General features: G+C 45.1%; 1 protein-coding gene across 2 annotated transcripts in view; it reads right to left on the bottom strand.

Moving 5' to 3' along the window:
* Positions 1–12710, bottom strand: part of HGF (hepatocyte growth factor) — a 160449-nt gene that overhangs the window by 17905 nt on the left and 129834 nt on the right. For both annotated transcript variants that reach the window (XM_068276187.1, XM_068276188.1), the window contains exon 15: positions 8753–8896. In XM_068276187.1, the coding sequence (XP_068132288.1) occupies positions 8753–8896 (144 nt within the window). The remainder of the gene's footprint in view (positions 1–8752; positions 8897–12710) is intronic.

The following is a 12710-nucleotide window of genomic DNA, read 5'->3' as shown; positions in this document are numbered from 1 at the left end:
CACGTCACTCAGCACAATTCAGTGTATGCCTTGTAAATTGGGATTCGTCAGTATTAAATCCATAACTGTTTTTAGGTCATTTTTTAAGATCTATAAATAGCTTGAATAAACTAGTTCACATAATTTACATGTGTGTTTTTTAAACATTTTAAATGAATTGATTGAGATAATGTTCTAAATAAAACAATAAATAAAAGTGTGGCTTTGTTCACATCTAAAATCGAAATTGCTGCCCCCCGCCCAGAGATGTACTCGCTGCTGGACAGGAAGTACTTCACTGAGATTCCTGGGTTTCTCCAACGTATTTCCGTTGTTCCATGCATATGCGCTGCACCGCTGCCGGAAAAAAAAATCCTACACTTACATTACTTCCATCCCTGTGATACCACAGAAGCTCGACAGTAATGCGCTGTTGACTTTGCGGCAGTTCGACAGTGAACCGCGCACTTCCGACGCAACGCCGTAAGTGTGCTAGGCCCCATTGCCTTGCCGTTGCATTACCCTGCTGTAAACGGGTAATGCAACATATGTTTGCAAGGCAAGTGTAAAAGGGGCATGAATAATCAATGCAGATCAGGTGCTCTGACTAAACGCTGACCAGATTAGCCACATGCTTATTTCAGGTATTGTGATTCAGGCACTAACACAGCTAAAGTATGTTAGAAATCACCATTTTCTCCCGGCACCAGCAACTCATCAGCAAGAGTTGCAAACACGACTCATCACAGCAAGCAGGAGATAAACTTTCTTAGGCGTCTTTAAAGTTTGATGGAGTTTATTAAGTCAACAGATATACAGATACTCATCTCTACATGTCGTTACATCTTAGCGAAGCAATCGTTCTTTAAAGGGATACTGTAGGGGGGTCGGGGGAAAATGAGCTGAACTTACCCAGGGCTTCTAATGGTCCCCCGCAGACATCCTGTGTTGGCGCAGCCACTCACCGATGCTCCGGCCCCGCCTCCAGTTCACTTCTGGAATTTCTGACTTTAAAGTCAGAAAACCACTGCGCCTGCACGCCCGTGTCCTCGCTTCCGCTGATGTCACCAGGAGTGTACTGCGCAGGCACAGACCATACTGGGCCTGCGCTGTGCGCTCTTGATGACATCAGCGGGATTGAGGACACGGCAACGCAGGCGCAGTGGTTTTCTGACTTTAAAGTCTGAAATTCCAGAAGTGAACCGGAGGCGGGGCCGGAGCATCGGTGAGTGGCTGCGCCAACACAGGATGTCTGCGGGGGACAGTTAGAAGCCCCGGGTAAGTTCAACTCATTTTCCCCTGACCCCCCTACAGTATCCCTTTAAGTCCATTTGCGCTACAAGCTCTTGACTAACATTCCCCTTGAATGTTAGTCAGGTTATCTTCTTTCTATACTAAGTTGCGTCTAAACTAAGTATATACAGCATACAAGATAAACCAATGAGACATAAATAAATATATATAAGTAAAGGGTTCCAGCCAGTAGATAGAGAGCGTGAAGGTAAGAGTAAGAGCCCTCCGTTGGCTCGTCATGAACCTAAATACTGACCAGGAAAGGGTTAACTGTGTCATCATCTGAACCCTCCCCCTAAACCTAGGATTGGTTCAGATCCCTTGTGATGTCATGATACACACCTACTTGATTAATATTCTATAAACCCCTTGGCCTAGTTGCAAGGAATTTGATATTGATTAAACATGGCTGTGTTTACTGTTCTTGTGGTGTGCCTTTTTAGGTCAGTGAGACCTGTGGCCTTGTCCATAGAACAGCTTCTTGGTATGTCCTAGTTCTGCTGACAGTCAGAACTGTAGATTTTCTCTCTAAGAGAAAATCTCCTTAAAGGGCAAGTCTGCACTTCAAGCCTTTTTGACTAACTCAGTCCAAATCACTGAGGCCTACTTAAATTATAACAAAGTAGAGTGACCAGACGTCTCGGATAGCCCGGGACGCATCCCGCCTTCAGGGTCCGCTGTCCCAGGCAGCATGAGGTCCGCTTTTAGCTGCGGGACGTCCCGGCCTCGGGACTCTGGCTACTGTAACTGCATGATCTGGCAGCGAAGTCTATAGACGCCATGCCAGTTCATTGCCTGCAGCCCCGCTCCAGCCTCCTTAGTCTTCCGGTGTACCGACACTGGCAGGCGAGCAGGGCTGTAAGATGACTGCCGAAGCCCTGTACTGGAGACTATTTGTGTCTCCAGTACAGGGCTTCGGGCGCCATCTTGCCGTAGCCCTGCTCTGCCTGTCAGCGCGGGACTCTGCAGGAGGAGGAAGATGGTCCCGGGAGCAGCGCGCCAGAGGCCGACCAGGAGCGAGAGGAGACTCTTCTTCTGTCAGGTGAGTAAATTCTTTTTTTTACAGGTGAAATGTGCCCCCATTGCGTTTATTTTGTGCTGTAATGTGCCCCCATTGCGTTTATTTTGTGCTGAAATGTGCCCCTATTGCATTTTTGTGCTGAAATGTGCCCACATTGCGTTTATTTTGTGCTGAAATGTTGTCCATTGCTTTATTTTGTGCTGACATGTATCCCACATTGCGTTTATTTTGTGCTGACATGTTGCCCACATTGCATTTATTTTGTGCTGAAATGTGCCCACATTGCGTTTATTTTGTGCTGAAATGTGCCCACATTGCGTTTATTTTGTGCTGAAATGTGCCCACATTGTGTTTATTTTCTGGTGTCTGGGGTAACTGTTGCTGCATTTATTATTTAATGGTCACAGTTGGCTATGTTTGCTGCTTTGGGGTTACGGTATACTAATAAATAGCATCACACAGTTTCTGCACACCCATGATGCGAATCTGTGTTTGACCACATCATGGCGTAAACACTGCTTTCTTATGCCTCGCTGTTACATCATTACGTTAGCTCCGCCTATACAACGTCATGGCCATGCCCATTTTTAGGCACGCAGCCCCCAGTTTTTCGGCGTGACACGCGCATTCCCCCCCTCAACTCCCCCGCCCTGTCCCAGGTTGAACCGACAAAAATCTGGTCACTCTAGCTAAAGAGATCAGCAGGACTGCCAGTCAACTGATATTGTTTTAAAGGAGCAAATATGGCCACTGGCAGGCCGCCACAACATACTTGCCACTTCAGGTTTTCTGCAAGGTCAGCCTATGTTACTCCATGTCCTTCTTACACAGTTCTTAAACCTCTGCAGGAGAGTGGGACAAGGAGTGAGGATTTTGCTGAATCAGAAGAGCAGTGAGGTCACTGAACAGTGATTGTACTGCAGGAAGAAGAAGCCAGACAGTGCCGTCTGTGTCTGCTGCCTATGCTGAGAGAAATAGCCTTTAAAGAGGAAAACAATTGGCTTCTGGTGCTAGACTGAATCATCTGCCCATTTATGGCCACTGTTAGAAGAATGACTTGTGACTTGTTGAAAAAATGTACCACTGAGTAATAAGCCATGGCCCATGAGTATGAAAATTAACTTCTATTGTTTTATACAACACACATTAAACATATAATTTTTTAATTATTTTCAGATTGACACTTTCATTTTATTGTATCTTTTAGCTTGACACTGAATGTTCTTACTTTAGTCATTTGTATGCATCTGAATTCCTTGTATATTTTCATACTGTGTGGTGAAGGCAGAAGACTTGGGAAATCTTTTAACACTATTTTTCATTTTCAGAAGATTACCTTAGAGCCCATTTGGGAATTTGCTAGAGAATTTTTGAATGATGAATTTTCTATTGGTAAATCACATGCTCAGCAGTCTAGGTAGGTTAGATCATAGATGCAGTAGCAGACTAATCACCATCAACATACAGTGTGAGTCAGGCTACATTTGTACATTAAAGAACTAGCAGAATATTTGAGTCTCTAGTGAAGAGTTTGGTTTTATGAAAAACATATGTTCTCTACACCTAGACATAATATGACTGCGTTTTAATGATGTGTCTCCATGCTGGAACGCTTAAAGAAAATAAATTGAGCCCACAAAAAGCATAGCGATGGTTTCTGAGATTTGTGAATATACAAAGTGCTAACTATGACCCACAGATGAGCTATGAATTTTCAGATTTAAGAACAACAATTTACATTTTAGCACATTCAGACTGCAGTATTAATTAAAGTTGGACGCTCCTGGATTCACAGCTAAAATAACACTACTAACTTTAAGTTCACTTTTATAAATTCAATACAAATCATCTTTATTCTAAAGTACTGCCCATCATTGTACTAGTGTTTCCATGTCTTGACTGGGTGAAGTTTGATTTTCTTATAATGGTGCCCATACATGGTATCATTTTTTTTTGTACCGTGTATGGGCACCATTAGAGCCATCAGGAAATGCAGACAATCTGTTCTTGTCATGTGGATGCTTGACATCCTCTTTGGGATTTTTCATTTAAAGCACACCTGAAGTGAGAGGGAAATGGAGGCTGACATTTATTTCCTTTTACATAACAAAAAATTGCCCAGCTGTCCTGCTGTTCCTTTTTCTCTAATATTTTTTGCCATTTTTTCCATAGACCACAAACACGCATGCAGATGAGGGAGCAGCAGAAGTTGTCGTAGGCCATGGGACCTAGAGGTGGTTCCACGGCAGTCATTACAATTTTTGTTTGGAGCAGCCGGAGTTGCCGTAGGCCATGGGACCTAGAGGTTGTTCCTCGGCAGTCATTACTATTTTTGTTTGGAGCAGCAGGAGTTGTCATAGGCCATAGGACCTAGAGGTGGTTCAACGGAAGTAATTACAGCAACATTTTTATTTAGTTTGTCCAATGTTCATCGTGAATCAGTGTAATTATCACTGATCCATGACTCGTTCATTTTTATGAATGTTAGTATGTCCACATTGTCTGTGGACAGACGGGTCCGTTGGTCGGTGACCACCCCACCTGCAGCACTAAATACTCGCTCAGAAAGAACACTGGCGGCGGCCGGCGGGGCATGCAAGAACCTCCAGTGCATACTGAGTGAGTTCAGGCCAAGTATCCAGTTGTTTTGTCCAATACTTCATGGGGCCATCATTACTCTCCATATTGTCTGGAGCACTGGCCGACCCCAAGTAATCATTCACCATACGGGCCAGCCGCTGGTGGTGACTACTTTTCCTGCTGGTGGTGCTGCTGCTACAAGGAGTATCTGGCATTGGCTGATAAAATTCCTTCAACATACTCAGCAGGTTCACAGATTGGCTATTGGTGCTGCTGCTGGGAGTGGGACCACCAAAACTTTGCTGAGTATGATGAGGCTTGGTAGCTTGGGCCCGGGGTACAGGTTCAGGAAACGCATCTTCTACACAACGAAGAAGGGAATCCCAGATGTGGCTTATCCTGGCATCTGCTTGGGAGGGGGTATGAACTGCCGCATTTTCCCCTTGCACTGGGGACCATCCATCCCCTCCGGGGTGCCGCTGTGGTCCCCAGGCTGTGAGAGTGTCTGGGGCCCTGCGGCCCTCCCGGTTGTATGGGGGCATTGTGAAGCCTCCCCGTGGCGCTCCTGGATAGTGCTAATGTAGCATGAACTAATTCCCGCAGGGCAACCGCTTTGCGGTATTGGTTTTTGACCCTGCATAGTTTGGCATGCGAAAGCAAATGCATATTTGCATGAGCAATGCCTCATGATAAGCCAATTAGGCCAGATTTGCAAAGCCAGATTTGTTAGGGTTAAACTTGGTGTTTGAGCACGCATAAATTCTCTTGTGGTAAGCATTTTCATAGTTGTATCCTTTGGAGCCAGGTGGTAGATGGCTTGTTCTAGGTGGTGTGAGCCCTGGGGTGAGCTGTCTGCACCTGTCCTCCCCCCCTCTGGAGTGTTGTGTGTAAGCCAGCCCTGAGCTCCAAAGCTTGGGGTGACCCATGCTTCACTCCTTTCTCATGTGGTTCCCCCAAGTCAATGCTCATGTAGCAGAACGCAATGGACATTAAGGTAAGTGCCTGTTTTTAATATTGGGAGGTGGGTGAGGACGGCCCTCCCCGGCGCTGGCCATGCATGGGGGGGGGAGGGGGGTTGCCTGCGCCACCCAGCCTCCCCCTCCAGGGTGCTGCTGTGGTCCCCATGCTGTGAGAGAGCCTGGGGCCCCCCATTGACGTTGTGTGAAATGAAGAAAATACATCAAAAACAAAATAAAGAAAAAAATGAACTTAGAAAACAAAACAAAAACTTGCACTACACTCAACTAATCAATCACCTTTCTCTTTCTGTCAAACACTAAGCCTGGGGCCTGGCTGGCTCTGTCTAACCCCCTCCACACAGCAACTACTAGTACACTACACTACAGTCTATCACTTAAACTAACAATCTACTGTCACTCTCTCACAAATACACCTAGCTACTACTAATAATAGCTCACACTCAATCTAATTCTCTCTCACAGTCTTTAAACAGACTTTTGTTTTACATACAGTCTTTAAAAAGACCATTGTTTTATGTTGAAACAACTAATATGGGTCTGTCTCTCCTCTCTACAACACCAGAATGAAACCCACACGCTTCGTTACTGTCACACTTCTCTTATACACAAAATGGGTGGGATAGCTGATGATAGGTAGCTAGGAGCTGGTTGCTAATGTAGGATTAGTTGGTTTTTGTTAAGACTCTAAATGGTGCAGAAATTCAGTTTTTAATGCAGAAATCATCATGTTTTAAGCTTCTGTGATGGGTCTATCCCCTTCCGATCCTTCTGATTGGCTAATGCAGCTTTTACACGCTTCTGATTAAATTTCGACGGAATTCCGCATAGAAATTCCGCTATTTCCGATTAGTGCTATAGCTTTTCCGTTCCGGTGAGCCGGAAAAGCTATAATTGCCAATTTCCGACCAGAATTGCAGAAATCTCCATTCCGCGGAATCCAATGAGCATCCCTAATCAGCAGGATACCAAGCCAATGGTATTGGTTATCAGGAAACAAAAAATGGCAGTTATATAGCCCTCTCACTTCAGGTTTCCTTTAAATCTTGGTGTTAGAAACAGAGGGCCATATCCTATTAAAGGTGATAAGTATCTTGCAGATGCAAGCTACTTATCATCTTGCCATCGCGCAAGGATTTCGGCAATGCTATTGCGTGATGGCCAGTCGTTAGGGAGTATTACTTAGGTGAAAGCCTGAGCGATGCTCTCATATCCCGGGCGATGGGTAGTGAGGTTTTACACTGTTTTTTAGCACCACGGAACTGCTCCCTCACTCCCCTGGAGATGTGCGTGCGCACCTGTTGAACATCTTCCTGCTTCTGGGGGTCCACTGAAAATCGTCCAGACAATGGAGCAATAAGGAGCCCCGTTGGGAACTTCAAAGATGCTTTTCCAGGGCTCAGAGAGTCAGCAATTACAGTTAGAGATACTGTAATTACAGCATAGGGACTTGCGGCAAGAGGCAGCAGGTGTTTTGTGGCGGTAGGTAAATTACTCATGGGTGACGGTGCACCTTCTAGGGTGGGGGGGTTGGCGCAGTAGGATAGGGTGTAAAGAACTCACTGTGCAATTATATTGCCCATGCAAGTTCTTTACTGCCCGGGGAGGTGTTATAGGCGGTTGGATTAGGTGATGCACCCATTGCCTAACTTAAGAACTTCCCAGCATTTAGCGCTGGTGCGTTCTGTAAAGGGGATATGACACAGAGTCTTGTGCAGCTTAACTATAAATGACTGTTCTGTGTAATAAGGATGGGTTTCAGATAGCACTGAAGATGAGCTGTTTGCTTTCAATGACCAACAAAAACTCACCACAATTTCTTAAAGCAAACCTGAACTGATCTAAATAATTGCAAACCACATATACTGGTTTGTATTCTTGCCTGCGTTCATCTCTAGAAAGGTATCTACTTTCACATGCCCCCCCAACCCATGGGTCCCCCCCACACCCCTTCCTGCTTTGTTCCTCACTAATGGATACTCTGACTGGATCCCAGTCACCTAAGTCCATGCATGAGCCCCTTAGCACTGGGCATGTGCAAGCTCTGTACTATGCATGCCCAAATATTGTGAGAACTCAAGCATGAGCACTTGCTTTCGATGAACATGCACGGAAGCAATGCAATCATGGCAACAATACTCTGTACCACATACGCATTGTAAAGTTTTGTTTAAATTCTTAGATATTTACATTATACACTAGTAATTAGTCTTTGGTGATAGTGCATGCATGTGCATTAGCTTGGTTTGACAGGAAATTTTCATTTTTTGTCTGAGGAAATCAAAATTCACTGGTGAGCTTTTGGGACAAGCTCTTCCTCCCCTCAATGAGTACATATTTTGGAACACATACCTTTCCCCACATGAGAACCAGAAGCTGGTCCTCTTTGTGCTGGTTGCCTGGTCTAAGTCAATTTACATGTATTAATATTTACCATGATTCATTTTTTAAACATCACTAAAGGCTTACAGATGCACTGATATGTATTTCATAGTGAGACTGCTACCCATCTAGTGAGATAACCATTGCAGCACTCCTCTCTAGATGCTTTCACCCAGACCAGGCAATTTTGAGTCCATAGGAAAAAGGTGGTTGCTATTGCAAAACTTTTGGCAAATGTAAAGATGCCATTTTCACAGCAAAATCAAGTATGATGAAAAGGTCAGCCCATTCCTACTGGGTGAATTTATGAATACCAGCGGGTACTGTTGATATGCCATGGTTGATTTATAGCAACTTTAGCAAGACAGATAAACACATTTAATGTGTATTAAATTGTAGTCTGGTTTCCATGAGTTTATGACGTATGAACAGCTTTATAATACTTGGAAACCAAATCTTTAACCCATAGCTCATGTGTACCTTGTTTACTGACTGGCCCTGATCAACTCTGTCAACTCACCTGGAAAGTTTTAGTAAAACAAGGTTTGATCCTTTTGGCCCGTGCACCAGCTGTGAAATGTTGAACACTTGTCTGTGACTCTGAGTCCTTCTGTAGATATTTTTTATTCCCAGCCATATGTCATAATCCTTGAGATCCACATTTCTGTAAAAAAAAAGTAAACTGTTTATTCACGGCAGTCACATTGTTTGTACACACTAGATTTGCCTAAGTCTTTTGACAAGAAGGATTAGTCATTGAAAGCAAATTATATGATTGTTACAACTGTTCAAATTGGCACAGGGTTAGAACCATAACCCTAACCTCCTGAAAAACCACACTGGAAGCCCTATGCAATTACCAAACTCGCCAGCGTGAAGTGCTGGCGAGTTCTTAAATTAGGCGTCAGCAAGGTCGCCTAATGCAATTGCATTTAACACCCCCCAGGGCGGAAAAGAACTCGCTTGGGCGATATAATCGCCCAGCAAGTTCCTTTCCCCCTATGCAATTGCATTTTGCACCCCCCGGGAAGCGATGCTTCCCGGCAAACATAGGTGCTAACTTTTCACCTGCTCTGAGCAGGTGAAAAGACCTATCGCTGCTGTCAGCGGGCTGATTTTGGCATCTGGGAGCCTCTTTTACTAAGGAAACCCCAGATGCCAGTGATTTAAATAGGTAAAGGAGTCAGCTTTGACTCCTTACCTATTTAAAATGTAACAAAAAAACATACCTCCATCGTTCCCGTCTCGCCGCATGTCCCACGCCGCTCCTCCGCTCATCTCTGTGACTGTGAGTATTCTTGGAGCCGGCAAAGCATCTTTGAGTCTCCCGCCGGGGCTCCCCATTTGTCCACTAGGTGGCCCAATGAGAATCATCCTGATTCTCATTGGTCCAATTAGAATCAGGATGATTCTCATTAGGCCACCTAGTGGAGGAATGGGGAGCACCGGCGGGAGACTCAAAGATGCTTTGCCGGCTCCAAGAATACTCACAGTCACAGAGATGAGCGGAGGAGCGGTGTGGGACATGCGGCGAGCCAGAACGATGGAGGTATGTATCTTCTGAAGGTCCCGCGGTAGCGACGAGCGGCAGGAGGCGACGGGCGGCGGGTACGAGCCTTGCAGCGATGCACTGGCTCTTGCGACGATGCGCGCGCATCTTCCCGGGAGCGAGGCAGCAGTGTTGCTGAAGGACAGCTCCATGGCACAAATGCCTCGCTCCACATCGCTGGCCACACAGGAGCATCGCTCGGCGAATACCTAGTATTCGCCTGAGTTATGCTCCTTTACGCAAGGACATCGCTCAGGTGAAACTGGCAATTGCATTTGCCGGTAAATCCTGAGCGATGTGAGGAGATAAGAAGCTCGCATGTTTTCAGCTTCTTATCTCCTCAAATTGCATATGGCCCTAGGTGTAGTATCAACTGCTGTATAACTGGATTTATTGCGCCAGGTAATCAGTGCTAGAAGAGTACATTTGGCACTTCCTTACTCTGTAGGCTACCTAACCAATTAAACTAATCCCTAAACACTAACCATAACTGATACTCCCCTTCAATCTACTTATCTTATAGTTGGTAATGTGGCATTGTCAGGAGTTCATGAGTAGAATAAGGAAGGTTAGTTTTTACTTGTGACAGTTAGGTTAGGGTTAGTCCTCAGTAAGGAAGTTACATTAGGCAAGTAGGTTTGGGTTAGGTGTTAAGAAGTGGATTATATTAATTTCTGATCTCAGAACTTCCTCTCTGCTCTAAAAGATACAAAAAAGCATTGGCTCCTGACCCTGTGATTAATGTGAGCCGTTAGCTCACGGAGCTAATGGCTCACATTACAGAGTCACAGAGCTCTGCTGTCATACCATCTGCAGGGCGAGTGAGCTGCAGCAGCGGGAGAGCGGCACGATCTGTGGGTCTGTGCAGCATGTGGAATGCGGAAGTTGAAATCTACGCCCTGGTAGGCTTAGGTGGACATAAACAGGACATAGATTTCAACTATGCTCATCTGAAAGTGGTTAATGGAAACTGTGTGGGAATGTTACTGCAATGCTTTACTGCAATGCATTAGTGACATGATTATTTCCCACTGCAAGCACTGATCCTGCTGCATTTTTTCTAGCACTTGAGCTTCTATACAAAGTATAGAAGCTCAGGAAAATCACATTTTTTTCCCTTCTATTTCAAATCACAATCAAAAACAGACCACATCTTACACCCACAACAATGCATGAAATTGCAGTGGAATCACGGTATTGGAAAAAAATGCAATTGCGTGTCTTAGAGGAAAAGAACCATTAAATATCTGCACTAAAATTATTTTAGTGAATCATTTTACAACTGATCACCTTGAGGAACAAAGGCGCCAATGAAGTATAAAATAAATTACAAACCGTTTAAAAAAGACACAGTAATGTGTAATATACAAATTACATTTACTTCTTACTCCAAAACATCTGCAACGGGTTTTGCGCGTCTCATGACCACTTCCTCAGGTAAAAATACAAGGGGGAGCAACTCTAAGAGTGTCTGTATGGGGTACAGCATCAACAGAGGTGCTATACCATATATAGATACTGTTAGAGTTGCTCCTTCTTGTATTTTTGCCCGAGGAAGTGGGTGTGAAACCCGTGAAATGCATTGCAGATCTTTTGGAGTAAGAATAAAATGTAATTTGTATTTTACACATTACAGTGTCTTTTTTTGTGGGGAGCTTAGTCCACCATTAACCCCCCCCCCCCCCCCTTGTGCCAGGAAGTACAATAAATTCTTCCAGGTGGGTACAAAGACAGTAACAAAAATCCAAAAGACATTCCTGCCTTTTAAAGATGGCAAAAAAGGGGGGGGGATAGTAAACAGAAAGAAAAAAGTTTATTGCAGTAATGTTTTAAAACTAATTTTAGGACTGACCTTGGTAGCTTTTGTATATGTACACTTATTTATCCATTTTTTATCAGTGTGTTTGGCTACTTACTTTAGCTATGTGATGGACTTCTGTCAGCTTTTTAAAGTGGATCCAAGACAAACTTTTTTTGTGCCCTTTACATATAGTTTGTGAGGCATTCTTCCCCCCAACTGCCTATTTTTTATTAAACTAATAGATTATAAACTAATAAACTATAGGAGCCCAGCCTCCAACTCCTCCAACGCCTTGGCATTCAGTCCCATGCTGAAATGAATCATGGGAGTTGAGCCTGGCAAGGAGGAACACATAATTTACATTTGCCTACCCTGCTGTGCTCTGATTGGTGGAGCCAGACAGTGGGGCTGGAGCGGAGGCAGGAAGCCGATGTGCGAGGAGGGGGCCATGGGCAGCGCGCACTAGCATCTAGGCGGGCGGCCGATTCTCCTTTAAAGAGAACCCGAGGTGGGTTTGAAGAATATTATCTGCATACAGAGGCTGGATCTGCCTATACAGCCCAGCCTCTGTTGCTATCCCAAACCCCCCTAAGGTCCCCCTGCACTCTGCAATCCCTCATAAATCACAGCCATGCTGCTGACAAACAGCTTGTCAGAGCTGGCTGTGTTTATCTCTATAGTGTCAGTCTGCTGCTCTCCCCGCCTCCTGCAGAACTCCAGTCCCCGCCTGCATCCCTTCCCTCCCTGCTGATTGGAGGGAAGGGACGAGGGCAGGGACCGGAGCTGTGCAGGAGGTGGGGGAGCAGCTGAGACTGACACTACAGATGTAAACACAGCCTCACAGCACGGCTGTGATTTATGAGGGATTGCAGAGTGTAGGGGGACCTTAGTGGGGTTTGGGATAGCAACAGAGGCTGGGCTGTATAGGCAGATCCAGCCTCTGTATGCAGATAACATTCTTTAAACACACCTCGGGTTCTCTTTAACTGTTACCCTCTGCCTCCACTACTCAGACCGCATGTCACAGTCAGAGCGACCCGCTGCGTTGCTGTGAAAGGACAGCGGGTCGCCCATCAGCGCGCATACAGGCAGTCTTCCTGCATGATCACTGATAGGTGACCAGCTGTA

The sequence above is a fragment of the Hyperolius riggenbachi genome, chromosome 3, assembly GCF_040937935.1.
Source record: "Hyperolius riggenbachi isolate aHypRig1 chromosome 3, aHypRig1.pri, whole genome shotgun sequence".
Taxonomy (NCBI): Eukaryota; Metazoa; Chordata; class Amphibia; order Anura; family Hyperoliidae; genus Hyperolius; species Hyperolius riggenbachi.
Note: the sequence above shows the minus strand (reverse complement) of the source record. Positions and strands in the feature narration are given on the sequence as shown.